We start from the raw sequence: 19,326 nt of genomic DNA on the forward strand, positions 1-19,326 counted from the left end.
CTAAAGTTCTCATTTCTTATAAAGGCCAAATCAAGATCACGGGCTTTAATAAACACCACCAGGTAGTACATCACAAAAATAGCTCAAGTTGCTTTTCGTTATGCATACCGGTTGCAATATTTGTATACTTCATCAGAAATAATTATTAATGTAAAAAAAATCTGAAAAAAGTAAACAAAACATCATGTAAACAAGTCGGGAACAAAAATTCCATAGAACTTAGCAAAACTCCACATAGATAACTCAAAATATCAACCAAAATATTGATGGTGTAACTTTTGTCATCTGACTGTTGATATTCACATATGAAAGCATAGAACAGTGTGTTTTTTAACAAAAAAAATATGCAGACAGATTAAACCCAAACAATAGTTAAGAAAATATGTATAAGGACATTTTCCATTGTTTTCTTGCAAATTTTGGGCAAAAATGATTAAAGAAAGTGATATGTAAAAGTCAATTTTGCAGTAAAAAAAATTTGGATTTTACACTGTAGAAAACTTAAATTGAACAAAAATTTGCATTATCACAAAACAATGTGATAAATACATGTCCCAACTAATGAATAGTTATTCATGTATTAAGTATGAATTATAATTAGTTTTTTCATATGCTTTTAAAAAACAAAGAAGTTGTCAAAACAAAAAAATACTAATTGATCTCCATTCCTATTATGATTATTTTCATGGAGACAGTACCTCAACTGGACATCAAATTTAGTAGAGTATTAGCATATTGCTACCATCACGCTACGCAGGTCAACAGGTGGTGAAGTCGTTCTTTTAAATGACTGACTAAAGTTTTTAATTAATAGTTTCAATTTTTTTTTTTACTTTAAAATACTGAGGCATGTAAATTAAGGGTTGTAAACCTACAACCCTTACATTAAATGGTTTTTAGCGAAACAACCCCCCCCCCTCCCCCCGCAAAGTTCAATCATTTTCCTTGCTGGTATTTATCAAGAATCATAAAAGCTTGTTGCCTTATTCTAAATAGTCCGGGGGTATTTAAGAGTTCACTCTGCTTTAAATTTTCTTTTTCCTATAATATTAATAATATGAACAAGAAAAAGAAAGCAAACAGTCATCTTCTACTCCATGCCAGATATCTGTAAGCCACAAAGATAAAAGAAAACAATTTGTTACTCTAGTCAATGTTTCATGCTATTCCTTACATGGTGAGGCAGTACTTAATCACATAATCAGCTACATCAACTCAACCAGGTGTAGTCCTGAAATTGACAGTTGCAAGCCACTTCCTATGGCACTTAGGATTGCTCATATCTGGTGCACAGTATACATTAGAAGTATTTGCATGCTTCAACTTAAGCAAAGAAATAAAATTAATTAGTGTACTTTCAATCTGTCTACTGCTGCTACAATATTAAACTCTCTTTATGATTCATTCAAAGTAGCAACTCAGAAATCAAGCTAAGTATACTTTTCTTCCACACCACCTATGAAGTATTATACACAGCTGCAACTTAATCAGTCCCAAATTTTGAAGTTAAACAACTGAATAAATACTATTTGTGATACAAACTACAGAAATGCGTAGTGTGATAAACAAACTATAAAAATGCAAGGTTATCAGTAATACTAACTTACCTAAATAATTAACTATAATTATCATAAAATCATTGTTTACTATGGGTACTCTAATCTACAGCCTCATTCTGATGTTATTAAATCTAGTCCCATCATCAAAAAATTTTTTTTAATATACTTAAACTAAACAAAATATGAATTCCGTTCCATAGAGTGAATTACTTTTCTTTAATCTACATCAGATTCATACATTTGTATTATAAAAGTAAACACTGTAAGTGCAATCATCAGTAGTCAACTACAATGAGCTTTAACAACAATGAGGTAATTAATCAGGATACATGGGTGCACAAACTTCAATGTCAGTGCATAAACTTTGAACACACACACATATTTTCATTAAATTCACTTACAAAGTAGTAGTAACAAGTAACAAAAATTGTTAATAAAACAAAAAAACTTTACAAGTAGTTAAACACTAATAGTATGTCACAAATTCAAAATAAATTATGAGCCTATAAAAAAATTTACAATATCTATATAAACAATTCTAAATGTTATAATTTTTAAATTTTAAGAGATTCTTAACAGAAACATTCACCATAATGAATCACAGTTGATAAACAAGTTTTAATAAACATAACCTGTAATTGAACAGACAAAGACTAATGAATTTTGGTGGATATCAATGTTTTTTGTTAGACCACCAAACATGCAAGAGTCACAGTAACTACTGGTAGATTCAGTGGCGAATGCAGTGGAAGGGTGTAGGGAGAATATCCCCCCCGCAAAGTTATGAAAAAATATGCGAGATCTGAAAGCAGTATTTCATTTTGGGTGATGCAGGGCGCGCTATTACAACACCTAAAATCACAACGAAGGCAGTGATGCACGTTGAGTGAGATAATGTTGTAACATTGCAGAATCCCTGCCCCCTACTACAAATAACATTTTATATGAGAATGTTTTATGTTAATATTTATTTTTGAATGGTTTATAATTATTTATATTAATGTCTTGTTTATTATGCTTAGGCATTTCAGGTATTTCATTTGAGTTTTGATAGTTATTATTAATTTGGGTTATGTTTAACTGAATTTAGTGTTTTATTGTTTCATTATAATTTACTTAATTACTTAAAATTATAATATGTATTAATAACGTTTTGTTAAATTTAAAAGCATATTCTGGGCAGCGAGAATAAGAACATTCTAGAAAATTGTAAAAGAAAGGAAGACACAGACGCAACCAACTGTCGTCAACAAGGTATTTGTCATTCCTCAAGATAGTGCGTTGTTGGAAAATCCCAGCACGTGGACGTGTTACTACGCACCAAGAAACTGGAAATTTCGCTGGGTGTTGTCACCCCAGCCAATCAGGGCGAACCTTGAGATGGTGTGATGTGTCTCCCAGGCCAGTATTTTTCATAAAATATTGTGATTGGTCAGTCGGTCCACGGGCTTGCCTCCCTTTGTTTTGTCTTGAAAAGGGACGGTAACTGCATGGTGCGTGGTCAGTGGTCAGTGGTAGTCTACAGTCAGTCGTCGTCAGTAGTCGGCGGCAGTCGGCAGTGGTCAGTTATGTAGTAGTCGAGTCATCGTCGGACCGGTGTGACGTCCAACCGCAGCGGCAACTCTCTTTAAAATGTAAAATTGAAAACAATGTGAAGTTCAAAAACAATAAATCGGAACAAAACTCGAAAAGTGAAAAATTTGTATTAATTATTATTCCGGGTTGCCGAGCCAGGCCAATTCGGAATGTAACAATGTAACTGTCCAAAAAAACTGTTGTTGACATAAGACTTTTGAACACTATTTTTTTTTTTTTTTGCAAATCCCTTTTCAAAATAAATTGCTGTATCTGCCACTGGGCAGATGGTACAAAGAAAGTGAATCTGTTATAATAGAGTAGCACTGTTGAAAATAGTTTATTAAAAAGTATTATCCCAATTAAATACTGTAAACATATGGTCACTTAAAAGACAATACTGTTAAAGTCCTCATTATAAAAAAATATTCCAAACAATCCAGCTTAAGTACTCTTAAATTATTAAAATATTAATTGAACGTTAAATAGGCGATGAAAATATATTACAGTCTCTCTTTCAATACATAATATAGGGTAAAAATGAAACGTGTGTTAAAATATTTATATTTTGTTTCTTGACACTTACATTGTACTGTTTCTTAAGCAACATGATTTAATTACAAACATCTTTCCTTCCACTGTTGAGGGTTGAATAAGATTCCGTATAATAACACAGTATTTTTGCACTACCTTTGTTATAACAGAGTTTCAAACTACTGTAACATAACCATATTAAAATATACATATCAAATGGTAATAATGAATATATTTAATTGCTGTTATAATGCTAGTAAAAAAAAAACACATAACAATGCAGCATCTAAGTAAGAATACGTGACGGTGATACAGTGACAAACTACTAATTCAACTTTGAGTCTTCACTTATAATACACAAACTGATTCAGACTAACAGCTAACATTCGAGACTTTGCTGACTGATACTGATAATGGATTTATTTGTTAACTATGAACTAGAGCTGTACCGATTTCTAACTGTACTGGAGACAAATAACAGCCTTACCCCCCACTGCACTTCTACCTATATCTCTATTCTGCATGTGTTTGTAGAGAAAAAATAAAACAAACTTAATAATATATATTAGTTACGGGCTGATAGCTGTTTGAAGTAAAACTTAAGCAATGTGTTTGTATGCATTTTAATAACATGTACAGTCAAACCTCACTCGTACGGCCCCCGGTTCGTACATACACCTCGGTCGTACGTACAGATTTCAGAAACCGTGAAAAATAAGGCCAAAAATTAAAAAAAAAGTTAAAAAATATGAAAAGTGTAAGAAATACGTTAAAGTTTATTAAAATACAGTCGTAACCTGCAGCGTTTATAACAAATATGGGCTACATACACAGTAAAAAATAAAAAGCCGCAAATTGATGGAATTTACCGTCAATAGCGCGCCGTACGCGGAGAAAGGTCATTGTATTCGGTCAGCTTTTGTTATGGCGCGGCGTAGCCGGCTGGCTCTCTTTGTTCCCTGAGCTGCGCATGCGCAGTATAACTCACTCTACGCTCCGCCCAGACTCGTGACGTTCCATCAGCAGCCAGCCAATAGACGCGAGCTTAGCGGAAAAAAATATAAGCTCCACCTCCCGTGTACCAGTTTTGTCCAGTTCGAATACCAGTTTATTGGTGTACGCACCAGTTTTCTCGCTGCCGTGACATGTTCAAGTTTACGTTCATCTTGATGTCTTGATACCAATGATTAATTATTTACAATCCCCAGAAATAAATGGTTAGTTAAAAAATATGCATCAACTGTGTAATACTTCTTAAATTATAAAATACGTATAAAACAGTTATAAGACACCGCTCATTTTATTTTGTGAAGATTATATCTCATACGTACCAGTATTTCGGCTAAGTTATGAAATAAATACAGTATCGGAACTTACAAGCCACGTAATATTTCCGTTACGTTCATACATTCGTGAGTTTACATTTTTCCCTCGTGCTATAATTACTCGGACTTATTGCTACTCTTAACTGACTACGATTTGGATTTTGGTTGGATTACTTTGGATTTCTTTTTCTTGACTTGGCAACGAATTTCATCTGGATTTAGATTTTTTGTTTCATTACTTGGATTTATTTTGCTTCGGTTTTTGGAAGACCTTCGCTACTTTTTGGACACGCATTTCGTACATCATGAGCGGAAGCAAGAGAAAAGGTATTACGCTTATGGAAAAATACCAAATAAAATAAACTTTTCTATAAAATATATATATTTTGCGATTTAAAATGCTCATTGCAGCCTATAAACGTTACGTTTTTCATGATCAGACCTGCCAACATTCAAATTTAAAAAATCATGAGGTCCTCGATAAAAATTTTCAGGCCCATAAACACAGGTTAGATATAAAAATAACAAATGAGAATCTTAAAATTTAAGTGACATACCCATCCATATGTTACATGGTCTCTGCTTCAAAATTTATTTTAACAAATTATAGGTTGCAGATTTAATTTAGTTGAACATAATTTAGCGCTGTCGTGTAGTGATCATGCAGGGCCGCAACTAAAAAAGATGTAAAATAACATTCTGCTCGTGTAACACTATTATCACTGTTCACAGCAAAATTAATTTTTTTATTGGAAGCAATACACTTCACGTGTTAGTTGTGTTTTTTTGTAGCGACATGTTTCACAATGTCTCCTCTTCCACTATGCGAGATAGAAAAATCAGCATGGCACACGCTACAAAACGCAAAATTGCTTCCTTTACGTGACTCGAGTATTGATGGAAACTCGTTACTGTAAGCTTTCGTAAAACTTGTTTTGTAACTTTTACAAACAAAATCTTGGGGCCCCGAAAAATCGTGAGGAAACACTATTTTGGCGTGAGGGCGTGAGATGGACCTTAAAATCGTGAGCCTCACACCAAAATCGTGAGAGTTGGCAGGTCTGCATGATGTTTTTAGGCCTACTAGCTAATCTTATCTACATTTATTAAGAACCCACTGTAATTTTTTTATTTGAGCAAATATGTTATGCGTTAATTCCAGCACAATAAACATACATAGATGTAAAAAATTTACTTGTTTGCCAAAGGCACGCACATGTACGTGCCGTGTATAGACATGGAAACGGCAATTCATTTCCCGTGGCAGCGGTGGGAAAAATGATGGAGGGGGGGGGGGGGGGGGGGGAGTAGCCACAAATGGACGTAATTTGGCCTCACTGGTTCGTACGTACAACTCGGTCGTACAGACAAATTTTGGAGAACCGTGAGTGTACGTAGAATCGAGGTTTGACTGTAGTTATAATTTTGGCAGAAGACAGCTGCCATCTATGAATCATTTATCTGATAAGCTGCATGAAAAAGTAATGTACATATTACATAAATTAAATAAAAAACCCTAATTCAGTTATATTGTTACCTAACTGAAACATAAACTGCTGTTAATTAATTAACTCAACAAAATATGTCTTTTGCTTCCAAGTGAAATGTAAGTTTTAATATGCTTACATCAAAAATTTAGGCAATATTGAAATATAGTCAAAATCATATTGGCCCAGCACTAATTAGGTAGTAAATATTACATTATGCTATATCATAAAACATAATCACATCTAAATAAGGTACAGTTTGCGTGAACTTTTTTAAAACAAGCTATGCAATAACTATAATAAATAATGCAGTTAATATACCATAGTAAATATTAATTATAAAATAACATTTTTGGTGTTGAAAGAGTGAAAAATTAGGTATTTGTACATAGCACCTATGAAGAGGGGTAGCTTCTGTCAACATCAGTGTATTTGGCAGCAGCAGGTTAAAATCGGCACAGCTCCAGTGTAATTTACACTGTCAGAGAGAGTTACGATTGATAAGGAGCTAATCAATGCAGTTGGTTACCTTAATCCTTACCAATGATTCAGAATACTAAGCTGAAAAATATATGTTTATCATAGTGAGCCAGTTTTGAAACAAATACTGTTTTTTAAAAACAAATTATATGATCAGACTTTCTAGAAGATGTACATAATGAAACTGTGATTGGCTCAACATTTCATAAACCGATGCATAACAATGAGTATCGCCAAAAAACCAACATAAGCTATTTAAAAAAAAAATACTCTTAACTTTATAACTCAACTAACGAAAGCACACAACTCCAAATACGCCATTGCTACACACAACCATATTTAATTGGAGATTTGACTGTATGTTTACACTTTGACACAATGTGTTAGGTTTTGCAGAATCTGTTTTGTTACTGGCTTTGGTCTATGAGAGATGCTTTTCAGCATTTGACTGGGCCAACGAGAAAGTGGTTACAGTACTTAGTGTTAGTACCAAACATTCAAGATTCACATTAAAATAAACAATATTCTACCAATCATAAAAGTGATAGGAGGCTATAATTGTTTATGTATATAGATAATATAATGTGTAAAGGTGAAATACAGGTGTGTCTAGTAACAGTACAGGTTATGAACTAATGATATTTTTTTAAGAAATAAATGTAAAAATCACAAAAAAACATACCACTTAATCTCAGTTATACATACAAACTTTTAGATATTCAATTTACATCTGAATTCAAACAGCAGATTTATTAAATATAAACAGGTTTTACAACCAATATCACAATATTACAACTAGGTACTATTTGTACTCATAGTTTGTGTGTGTTGCACACAAATCTCTCTTTCAAGAAAAAAAAAAAACATTCATCAAATGAACACATAATTTACTAATTTTAAAATAGAAAACATAGTTTAACAGTAACAACTTAAACATTAAACTCCATAGGATCAACACATATTTTACACCAAGGCATGGCAGCACTTTTCCCTGGCATCAACTTCAGTCCGTAAAATTTTCTTATAACTCTGGAGGATTAGATTGACATTCTGGATTTTTAATTGAATCAAAAATGTTCTTGCTGCTGACTTCAGGAAAAAAATGAGACTAGCGATCATCATCTAAGGCACAATTACTTTCAACTACATACATATATAAATATTTTTGACAAGTCACAATGTGTAGCACAATGAAGACTGAAGACAAAAACATACCATATGTGCCAACGTAAAGACAAAGCAGTGTTAAATGCAGTGAAGACCTGTTGGGGATTCAGTAGAAGTAACAAATGAATAAGTTAATTGGGTGCATTGGGTTAGATGGTGCTACTATAAACATAATTTCCAAATGACTCAAAATAAAGTAAACATAACTTACTCTTAATTTACATGGAAAACAGTCCTACGCAAATACACACCAGTTTATACACTTTGAACAAGGCAGCACATGAATGTAATGGTGTCATATTAGTGTAGTCAGAACTTACTACTTGTGCAATCAGTTCAGTTCTTATTTTGTGTCTTGAGGTCAGCAGAAATGCATCGACCTCAACTGAAGCTCAACAGTAAAATATTATGTTTTCCTCTAGTGCAAAGTTGAAGAAAAATTCATTTGTAAGTTAATGTAGGCAGCTGTGTTTGTGCCTTGCTGCCAGATACAATTATAGATTGTTACGTGGGTATTACTAATTTAGACATTCAGTTATGGTATTACGGAGAGTTATTTATTATGGAAACAGAGAAACTTAATGAATTGTCAGATATATTGTGTGTATCAGTGTTTTGTATGATAAATCTCACAAATATACAGTAAAACAATGTTAAGACTTTTTCAAGGTACCAGATGTTAAAATCTTATTATCAGGGAAAAGTTCTTAAGACTTAAGAGGGAAATATTTCAAAAGCAAATGTTTACTGTAAGGCATAATTTTTTTTTTAATACAATTTGTGCCTATCGCTATTAGAAACACAGAACATCAATTCACAGTAGGTTTATATTTCACAACATTTAACAAATTTGTTCCAGTCTTTGATTCTGATAAGTACCATAAATTTAAAAATGGTATTATGTGAATACATATAAATAATTACATGTATATTTATGTATGTATAAATAAAAAGCAAGCCATGCCTAAATTTTGATTTAGCTTTAACAAAGATAAAAACTTACAACAATTTTTTGTAGATCATATATTATGAGTACATTTTAGTGTTTACTTTTTTGAATAGAGCTATAACTAAAAAAATTACTGAATTTCACACAGGCAAATATGGCATAACATTATGCCACAGAAAATTGTGCTACTAAGACAATACATACATGGCTGACACCAATCTCATGACATAATAATGGCAAATATTTAATTGAATGACAAATGAAAGAATGATACAAGGCACAGTTTATGCAACAATTTGCATAATAAAATTTAGTTTCAATTATCAGTATTATAGTTAAAAGACACACGCAGTTGGCTAGATGATGCGTGTAGAATGTTTGTGAAAATCTTAATCATAGTGTACTAAAGTCTGACGTCAAGGAACCACGCAGTGGCAGCAATGTCAATAAACATGTATACTTGCTCAATGCCCTGTGCAAACGAACGCATGAGTCTGCTTGTGTGCTGGTGGAAATGTGGAAGCTTCGACGGAAGGCAGGCCTCGTGACCAAGAACTGCCCGATGGACTTGGGGGAGGGGGAAATCTGTGGTAGAAGACAAGACAAGGGAAGGCTGGTGGACACTCTTGAGTGTGGGACTGATTGGCGTCGGACGTGCCATGTAATTCTGTAAGCTGTTTTAGTAGAGAACGTATATGGAGTTTAAGATGTGCTTAATAAAAGGACAGTCTTCAAGTTGATGCCTGCAGTTACTTCTCTGGGGTACCTATCCCTTAGACTTGGCAACAATGCACGTCCGCTCGGTGTAGGAACACTCCACGGTCCGGCTGCGACTCTAGGCTGTTTACAGGGCAGCCGGACACTACAATTTTGGTGTCAGATGTGGGGTAGCCAAGTGGAAGAAAGAACAGGCAGCAACAAATGAAGACGACGGCGGAGCTGAGACAAGAGGTAGTTTCGTCATGCTGAGTGAAGAAGAGTGGAAGGTCGCATCACTGAAGCACACTTGTAATGTGTATGGAGAAGCTTGCTAACACCACTCTCCGACAAGAAAACCAATTGGAAGGAAGAAATAATCGTCTATGCTGGAGCCCAACGGTTGGCGGAATCAGCGTTCCACGTCGTAACGACAGCGCCGCCGAGTAGCCGGCTGTGATCGGGACGACGGGCATGAGGAGATTCCAGACAGCAACGATGAACGAAGAAGGAAGATGTCGGGAGTCTGCGACAGAGATTCAAGACAGCGTGGCGTTGGCGAATGAAGAGAGAAGTAAGAAGTAAGAATAAAGAAGAAGGAAGAGAGAAGACGCATAGTCAGGTCAGTCACACTCAGCATTCCTATTCCTTGTGAGTGATTGCAGAACCAAGTAATTACTGCTTAAGGTCGTTTTTGTGTCCACATATTTGGTAAGTTTAACCGTGTGATACGTTAGTATTTAAGATGGCGCGCCAGGAGAGAGAGAACTAAGTTAATTATTGTAGTTTGTCGGAAACTTTAAAGTTGATAGGAGAGCCATTTGATGGTAACAAAAATAAATTGAAGGAATTTATAGATAATTGAGAAGCAGCATTTGTAATCATAAACCCCAACGAGTATGATAAATTACTTATATTTATAAAAGCAAAAATTACTGGGGACGCTAAGACGAAACTACTGGCACGCACCACTGTTAATACTTGGGAAGGGGTACGCAATGTTTTGGAGGAAAATTATTCCGTTAGGAGAACACTTGATTATTATGCATGTACGATGTTCAATGCTAGACAAGGTAGGAATGAATTGGTAGCTATGTGGGGAAGCAGACTAGACTCCATGATGTCACAGTTAAAGGAAGCCACGGCACGAGTTGTAGCAGAGGCTGAATTGCAAGGGGCCCAAGCGTTGATTGATCACTTAGCTAAGGCTAGTTTTGTACAAGGATTGTCAGAACAGAAAATACAGGTAATAATTCGAAGCAGGGGGAATAATGTAGCAGTCTGGGGGATGCTATAGAAGTGGAATTAGAAAAAGAAAGTAATATTTACTCCCAACGTGACAAAATTAAGAGTCGAGCGTGGATGAACACCAACATAAGAGACTCTAGATACTCTTTGAAGTGCACGAATTGCAATAAGGTATGTGGAAAAATGTTTTCTCAAAAGAGAAATAAAAAGTGAGCGACAGGTAAACCTGATTATTATTTGTTATAATTGCGGACAAAAAGGACACATAAGACGTTTCTGTCCCCAATACGTAACTGGAACATCTACTTCTCAATGCATTACACAGCCTGGTATTTCGAGTCAGCATTGTTCTAGAGGTATGAACTATGAGTCGGGAAACAAGAATTGAGGAGTCAGAAGCAGCCAATGAACTCCTCTAGCATAACAAGCAAACAACCTCTAGGCTGCAATAATAACAGAAACAAAACTCCCGTGTGTGTAGAACGGACGTTAACCTTTATTGAGTTGCCATTATGCGGGATAGAGGAAAATGTTGATAGGAGGATGTTAGTTGATACAGGTTCCGAGATAAGTTTAAATTAGGGATGGGGCGAATCCTGATTTCCTCGAATCCGAATCCTAACTCAAATCCTGGACTGGAATTGCTGAATCTCGAACTCAAACCCGAATCTTTTAATAGATGATGTCCACATATCTAATGTAAGTGAGATGTATTCTGCTTGCACTAAAAGTCCCTTGACTTTATCACATGCAGTTTGGTACATTTCTGGTATAATTGTATATAAAGACAAAAAATTTTTCTTGAGAAATTTCAGTTTTAGTACAGATTAGCGGTTAGGATTTTTTTCTATAAATAAGCTAGATGTCTGCGAGCCTAAGAATTTTACTTCGAGCTGAGCTCGAGCGAGCTCGAGCTTTTGTGGTACAGTTACACTTTTGGGAAATTATTTTTATCTTAAACTTAGTATAATGTTTGAATAAAATATTAAAATGAAGTGGGCTTATTAATTTTGGGTAACTATTTACAGAGTGTGTTTACATTTTGCACTGCTAGAAAAAAAATAACATTTTTTTCCATTGAATCTTACCTGTTTACATTGGTTCATTAGTAACTGATTTGATATCATCCAACTAACATAACCAAGTATATGTTTGTGTAAATGTAACATATCTTTGGAAAAATTTCATTCTTGTCAATTTTTCTGGAGTCCTTACTGAGCTTCAACAAACTTAGCACCAAAAATCATGTTGTTTGAAAAGTACATTCACATTGTTTCAACATTTCTACTTTTCAGCACAATAATTCTGAGAGAGATTGTCACAGAGTATTAAATTCTGTTCTTTAATCTATCATGCAGAACAATAATTTGTTCTGCACGTTCAGGAGTTAAATTAGCTCTATGATTGGAGATAGTGTTTCCAGCAGAAGAGAAGCGTCTCTCGCTGGCAACCTACTTGGCTGGAATGCTTTAGTAAAATTGCTTAACCTCAAAATTAGTGTCACAAATATCTGTAACTGGTCATTAAAGTTTAATCATTGAATATAATAAAATAAAAGCATTTTACTTCATTCAATTTACACTTGCAAAAAAAAACATAAGTACACACAATAAACCTAAGTACATGGAAATTAAAGTCTTTTTCAATATCCTGAAGTCTGAAATATGTTTACTCATGTCATTAAATGTAGAGCTGTATTGAAGAAGCCGATTTTGCCAATATTTAGTTGAATCGGCATTTCTGCCGACTTCCGATACAGTGCGCTTGTTAATTTTCGGCTGATATTACTGAAAAATGAAAGAGACTGCCATAACCTAAAAATCCACGAGTACCATTTTCACTTTTCGTAGTAGTACTGCATTCTTTCAGATCGCATTATTTCTTAGCAACATGTGCCAACCGTACATATCAAAGTTTAACATCCTTTTTTTTTTCAACAATGTTCTTTAATTTAATGTCATAAATAAATAATACATTACTATCACGGTAAATATACATCTCGGTTGTTACGGTAACTATAGTGCAAATATGGTAGCTATCATGCTTCTGTAGTAATTATGGTATTCTACAAAGAATCTTTAGTTTTTTTTATGGTAATTATCTTAAAATAACTATTGGGTTTGTACTGTAGTTATGGTACATCATCCATATTTCTTCGTATGTTGTTGTTCATTTGTATGTTCTTCATATTTACGTGCGCCATTATTTGATACCGGAATTTTCAGAAAAAATTTTAACGGACTTTATATCACACATTTAATGGCGTAAATGATGAGACCTCGGGCAATTTAAACACTTTATAAGGAAGAACCTATCATGCGGGACCTCGTAAGCGAGTTTTACTGTATTTTTTCCCCGTAAATAGTAAAAAACAGAATCCTTTGACGAATCCTATATCAGACCCGCCGAAGCTTCGAATCCCTAGGATTCGGCAGATTCGGCGAATATTGGATTTGGTCGCCCCATCCCTAGTTTAAATGCTTATAACGTTATAACTGTTTAAAGAGACAAGATAAGGAACGGGTCAACCGGAGAAACCGTTGCACCCTGAAAGGAATCGCGCACGATAAAGTAACGACCATGGGTACACTAGTAATGTTCTTAAATGTAGGAACGAAACACAACGAACATAGTTTTAAATTTCATGTCGTTAAAAATTGTCCTTGTACGGGAATTCTGGGAAATAATTTTCTAGTTGCACAAAAAGCCATTATAAATTTCCCACAACAAATGGTGATGTTACAGAAGTTAGGAATTAACCTTCCAATGACACTAAATACAAACAATAATGAAAATGTAAAAGAAATTTCAGACCAAATATTAATTCCTGCTAGGTGTGAGTTCAAAATGGTAGCCCGAACTACTGACGAGGGAGAAGGAGAAGTGGAAAAACGGGAATTGCAGAAAGGTATGTATTTGGCAAATAGTTTGACTACAGCCCAAAATGGGACTTGTATTTGTAGCATATTGAACACAACTGAAACAATAAAAATCCCCACTCCTACAGTAACTCTAGACGCGGTTGATAAAATTAGACAAATAGCCAGCAAGGGAGAACGATCTAGCCACATTAAATTATTGAGGCAACTGTTGCGATTAGACCATGTAAATGACGAAGAAAGAAAAGCAATTGAAAGATGTTTTCAGTATGCCGACATTTTTCATCTTCCCGGAGATAAACTTACCTTCTCTCCTACTATGGAACATACTATTCCCACAGTGGAGGGTGCGCAACCAGTAAATGTTCATCCTTATCGCATCCCAGAGGCACATAAGGAAGAAGTACGTAGGTAAGAATTAGAAATGGTTAAGGATGGAATCATAGTACCTAGCCGAAGCCCCTGGAACGCACCTATTTTAGTGGTACCTAAGAAACGAGGTGCATCAGGTAAACAAAAATGGAGAGTTGTAGTTGACTTTCGTGGTTTGAACGCCTTGACTGTAGGCAGAGTTTTTCCCATTCCGAATATTACAGACATTCTTGTTCATTTGGGGCAGGCGAGATACATTACAACTATTGACCTAGCTAGTGGGTATTTACAGGTGCCAATGCACCCCGAGGACCAAAAGAAAACTGCTTTCAGCACTCCCTGTAACCAATATGAGTTTACTCGAATGATTTTTGGCTTAAAGGGAGCACCTGCTCCCTTCCAAAGACATGAATACGGTGTCAGCAGGGCTCCAAGGAATCAAATGTATGGTCTATTTAGATGACAATGTAATATTTGGTCGTAATTTATCAGAACATGAAGTGTAGAGTTGGGAGCAGGAGTAAAAGAGATCTTCCACAGATTCATGGAGTTCCTTCTTGGGGTACCTATCCCTTAATTTTGGCTATCAGTAGGGGTAGTCAAATTTCGTTAATGACGAAATCGCAAAATTTTAAAAAAATCACTTGCACATGATGTGTAATACAAATAACCTTACTTGGTAGTGATAAGACGTTAATATACTGCATTTCGTTTTAACGAAATTTACTGTGATGCGCGAAATCCGTAGTTTTTCACGAAATATGACGAAATCACGATATTTGCGCGAAATTAACCTTTTTTATCGCGAAAAATCACGTTGAATCATTCTGGAACCTGCACAAAACGTTTATTATTACAAGAGGTTATATGTGAGACGCCATCTTTGCTTTTGTTTTTCTCTAGCACCCATAGAGTAGTGTGTGGCAATAAACATCATCACTTTAGCAACTGGTGGACAAATCACAGATGGCGTTGGTAGTTACGAGTGTCGAAATGTTCTATGATTTTATTTTCACGAGTGCGTGTCTGTCGAGTTTAAGTTCTTTATTTCCGAGTGGATGTAATATGTATCTCGCATTCTATGATCGTTTTCCGTTAAAGTTTTTGTGGCATGTTGGTCATATTACCGTGGTCACTGTGGATATAAACATATAAAATGCCGAAAGTTGTGTTTTCGAAAGAGCTAAAGAATATTACGACGAAGTATTTTATGTGTTCAGTAAATAAAAAGGCATCATGATGTGCAAATCGACTGTTAAAAACACTGTAAATTTCGAGCATCGCACAAGGTGAACAAAGATAGGTGTCAAGCATCGGTTCTGGAACTAAGCGTCAAGTTACTCTAGAACCATATATTTCACGTATGAAAACTATTACATTCAGACGTACGCCTACTCAGTCTCCGTCGTCGCACACGTTCTTACGAGACGTAGAAGGCCATAAAACGACAAAAATCACATTATTTTGCCGACCACAAATGCGTCTGGTGACGCCATCGTCAATAGGCCTTAACTCACTCTTTGTTCCTTTCTCTGAATCGGCCAAACGCAGTCCAGAAAACAGCGTCACTTCCATATTAACCAATCAAATCATAACTTTCAAAATGCTAATTGTTGTATCTGGGCGTCCTAACCGAGGCGACTGTTTATTTTCGTAGTTGTCATGGCAACGGACGAAAATAAATGCCAGTCAAGAGTGCCAACATATACATAAACAAATACCGCACACGCAGTTGCGGTGAAAAACGTAGACAAATAAAAAAAAACAATACTCTGTACTGTTGAATAAGTACAGTGTTTTGGTGGGGACTAGTTTGCAGAAAATATATAATAGCTGATTTTCAGAGATAGTCTAAATGGACTTGAGCCACTAACGTTTTTTATCAGTTTCCTATCTTTTTGTATGTAATCTTGAGAATTTTAATTACAAATGCAGCGTGCTAAATTTTAGATGTACATGTACTTTTAAAACATTGTTTTTGATAAATTTTTACCAAATAAAACAATAATTCCATCAAACATATATAAGTGTATACAATTAGAATGACAAAATAGTTATTTTTTCTAACTAAACAATTTTTTTTTCACCGAAATTTTGCACCGAAATAACTCTTTTTATTCACCGAAATGGGCCTTTTTTATTTACCATTTTTCATTGGCCCTAGCTATCAGCGAGTGTATCGCTCAGTACTAGAACCCACCTAGGCCCGACTGCACAGTAAAAGGCAGACGGGAGCAACAGAACGCATGAGTCTGCTTGTGTGCTCGTGGAAATGTGGAAGCTTCGATGGAAGGCAGGCCTCGTGACCAAGAACTGCCCGATGGACTTGGGGGAGGGGGAAATCTGTGGTAGAAGACAAGACAAGGGAAGGCTGGTGGACACTTGAGTGTGGGACTGATTGGCGTCGGACGTGCCATGTAATTCTGTAAGCTGTTTTAGTAGAGAACGTATATGGAGTTTAAGATGTGCTTAATAAAAGGACAGTCTTCAAGTTGATGCCTGCAGTTACTTCTCTGGGGTACCTATCCCTTAGACTTGGCAACGATACACGTCGCTCTGTGTAGGAACACTCCATGGTCCGGCTGCGATTATAGGCTGTTTACACGGCAGCCGGACACTACAAAGTTTCAATTGCATTTGATATTATTTACATATGTCTTTAGCTATGGTTTTGTGTGCTCTTATTGCAAAGAATATGTTGGTGACTTTAAAGTGTCAAAAATAAGTGTATGTAGAAGTTATTGTGCTGATTATGGTGCCTCCCTAAACTGCCTTAGCACTAACTTTTGCTAAAAACATTATAAAGAATTCCTACACCACATACCCTCATCCAATATTAGTGGTTGTGCAAGACATGCAAGTGTTTTATACCCAATGCAAAATGATGCTCAAAATAACTTCAGCTTCTGTAGTATACATCTAGCATATTTAATAAATATTATCCTGTTTATCTATACCCTCTTTTCCGTGTTACATAATTAATTCAATATATAAAAATACAGAATTTTGCTATCCACTACAATAAAGTTTAACTATGTTAACATTTTTTTTCCCTTTTCAATTTTGTTGAAGATCCTGGTTCCTTTAAATTTCTCTTTATCCACCAATTAAAAATTGGCCATTATTTTTTTTTTCACAAGTTCAAGCCTTCACCCATGTATGCATTAGACAAAACTCTATGTAAAATATTTAGCTTACAAGGCACATTCAGCACTGAATAATCAAAAGGAACAGCAGCAGAAAACATATTGACATTTATGACAGTTCTTAAATGGGAAGCACTGATTACCAAAAAAAAAAAAAAAAAAAAAAAAAAAAAAAAACGATGAAAAACAATTCCCATCGGTGATATAAGTTCCAGCTAATACCGTACAACAAGCCAATGAAAAGCTGGCGTGTGAGCAACTGCGCAGTTTTCCTGCTGCACATTTGGATAACCACTACTGAGGAACAAGTCAAGTGGATACATCGTTACTTTGGTGTTACAACTCAGAAAACCACATATTTTTCGCATGTTAATATTACTGTAATAATCTGAAATTCGAGCCTCACAAAAACGTGGTTTTTTGCAGCACAACAGACTTCCTGAGTTGTGACACTAATGGACTGAGGTACAAATTTTGGAGTCTCCAAAGGAAACGTCGTCACCACGGCACGGCGCGACGGCTACCACGGGCAGCAGAGGAGGAGCGCGGCCAGTGCCAGGGCCAGCCAGCCGAGGTGAGCTAGTTGCTAGTCCACCTGGTCCACGTGGTTCCAGTGGTTGGTCTCGCGGGCGTGGCGGTCCTGCCGAGCCTTCGCCACCGCGCGCCACACCTTCAGCTCCACCCCGCCCCTGCACACACGCGCACCGTGTCAGCCACACTCATGCATGCGATGAAACACACGCAAAATAAACATCAGTTATCTCTCTTATACACTGATGATCCGATCCATATCATTAAATAATATAATAATTACTAGGGAAGGACGAGTACCCGATATTTTCGGTTACGGTTCGAATCCACAATTACCCAAACCCGGAATTGTTGTACGTACATGGATTCGAACAGTATTACGAATATTCACAAAAGTTATAAACGAATTTAATACGGCTCAAAAATACTAGCAGTGAAAAATAAAATTAGGCTACTATTACGTAAGTATTTATAATATGATGTATCAAAGAAAGATATGTAAATTAAATAATTAACACAGTGACATTAAAAGAATATCGAGATTTCGAGAGCTTAAACTATAATTACGAAATTCGTCGTATAGCAAACTATAAACTAAAAAGAATTACATACCTACAAGAAAAAAAGTCTTGGCTATTTATTGGAGAAAAAATGGTTTCGTTTGCTGAAACGTTTATAAAACTGAGATTTCCCTGTGGTGTGCAGTTTATTACGATTCAGTTGGAGAATCGAATATGTTTGGTTTTCATATTTTTAAGTGTTTATTATTAATTAAGTTTACATAATTATAAACATTTCAATATCAGTGTAATAAATAATTGCCAGTAGTTACAGTTGGAAAAAGAGAACACACATTATTTTTAAATTAATAAGTTATTTTAAATTATTCTGTGCTTAATATTCGGAATCGGATTCATATCTCAAATATTGCCAGGGATTCGAATCGGATTCAAACCGAACTGAAAATTAAGGATTCGCACATCCCTAATAATTACACAATTAATAAAATATTAATATTAATAAAAGACTGAAATTCATATCAGGATTTATATTTAATTTTATGCTTGCATTCTTGAACTTCCTGGGGGAAAATCCTTTTATATCACATATCAGCTGAACTGAATTTAAAAAAAAAAGTATTGTACCAAATTTATGGTGGCATATATGCAGCCAACAGCCAAACAGCTACAGTAAAACTAGCTTAAGATATTCCCTCATAGTGTCATAGTTAGTTTTCCCACCTATTACGTTTACAAAATTACTCTCTTAAACACTTCCATGTATAAATACAGTAAAACTCGCTTCAGACGTTCCCACATAATAAGTTTTCCCCCTTATTAAGCTCACAAAAATTTCCCTTGATCACTTCCATACATCT

At 35.3% G+C, this 19,326-nt stretch overlaps 1 protein-coding gene across 3 annotated transcripts in view; it reads right to left on the bottom strand.

Moving 5' to 3' along the window:
- Window positions 1-1,756: 1,756 nt before the first annotated feature.
- The window catches only part of LOC134533236 (mitogen-activated protein kinase kinase kinase 15), a 139,241-nt gene continuing 121,671 nt past the window's right edge, over window positions 1,757-19,326 (bottom strand). For all 3 annotated transcript variants that reach the window (XM_063370641.1, XM_063370643.1, XM_063370642.1), the window contains one exon: window positions 1,757-18,106. In XM_063370641.1, the coding sequence (XP_063226711.1) occupies window positions 18,004-18,106 (103 nt within the window). In that variant the 3' untranslated portion in view covers window positions 1,757-18,003. The remainder of the gene's footprint in view (window positions 18,107-19,326) is intronic.

The sequence above is a fragment of the Bacillus rossius genome, chromosome 6 (assembly GCF_032445375.1).
Source record: "Bacillus rossius redtenbacheri isolate Brsri chromosome 6, Brsri_v3, whole genome shotgun sequence".
Taxonomy (NCBI): Eukaryota; Metazoa; Arthropoda; class Insecta; order Phasmatodea; family Bacillidae; genus Bacillus; species Bacillus rossius.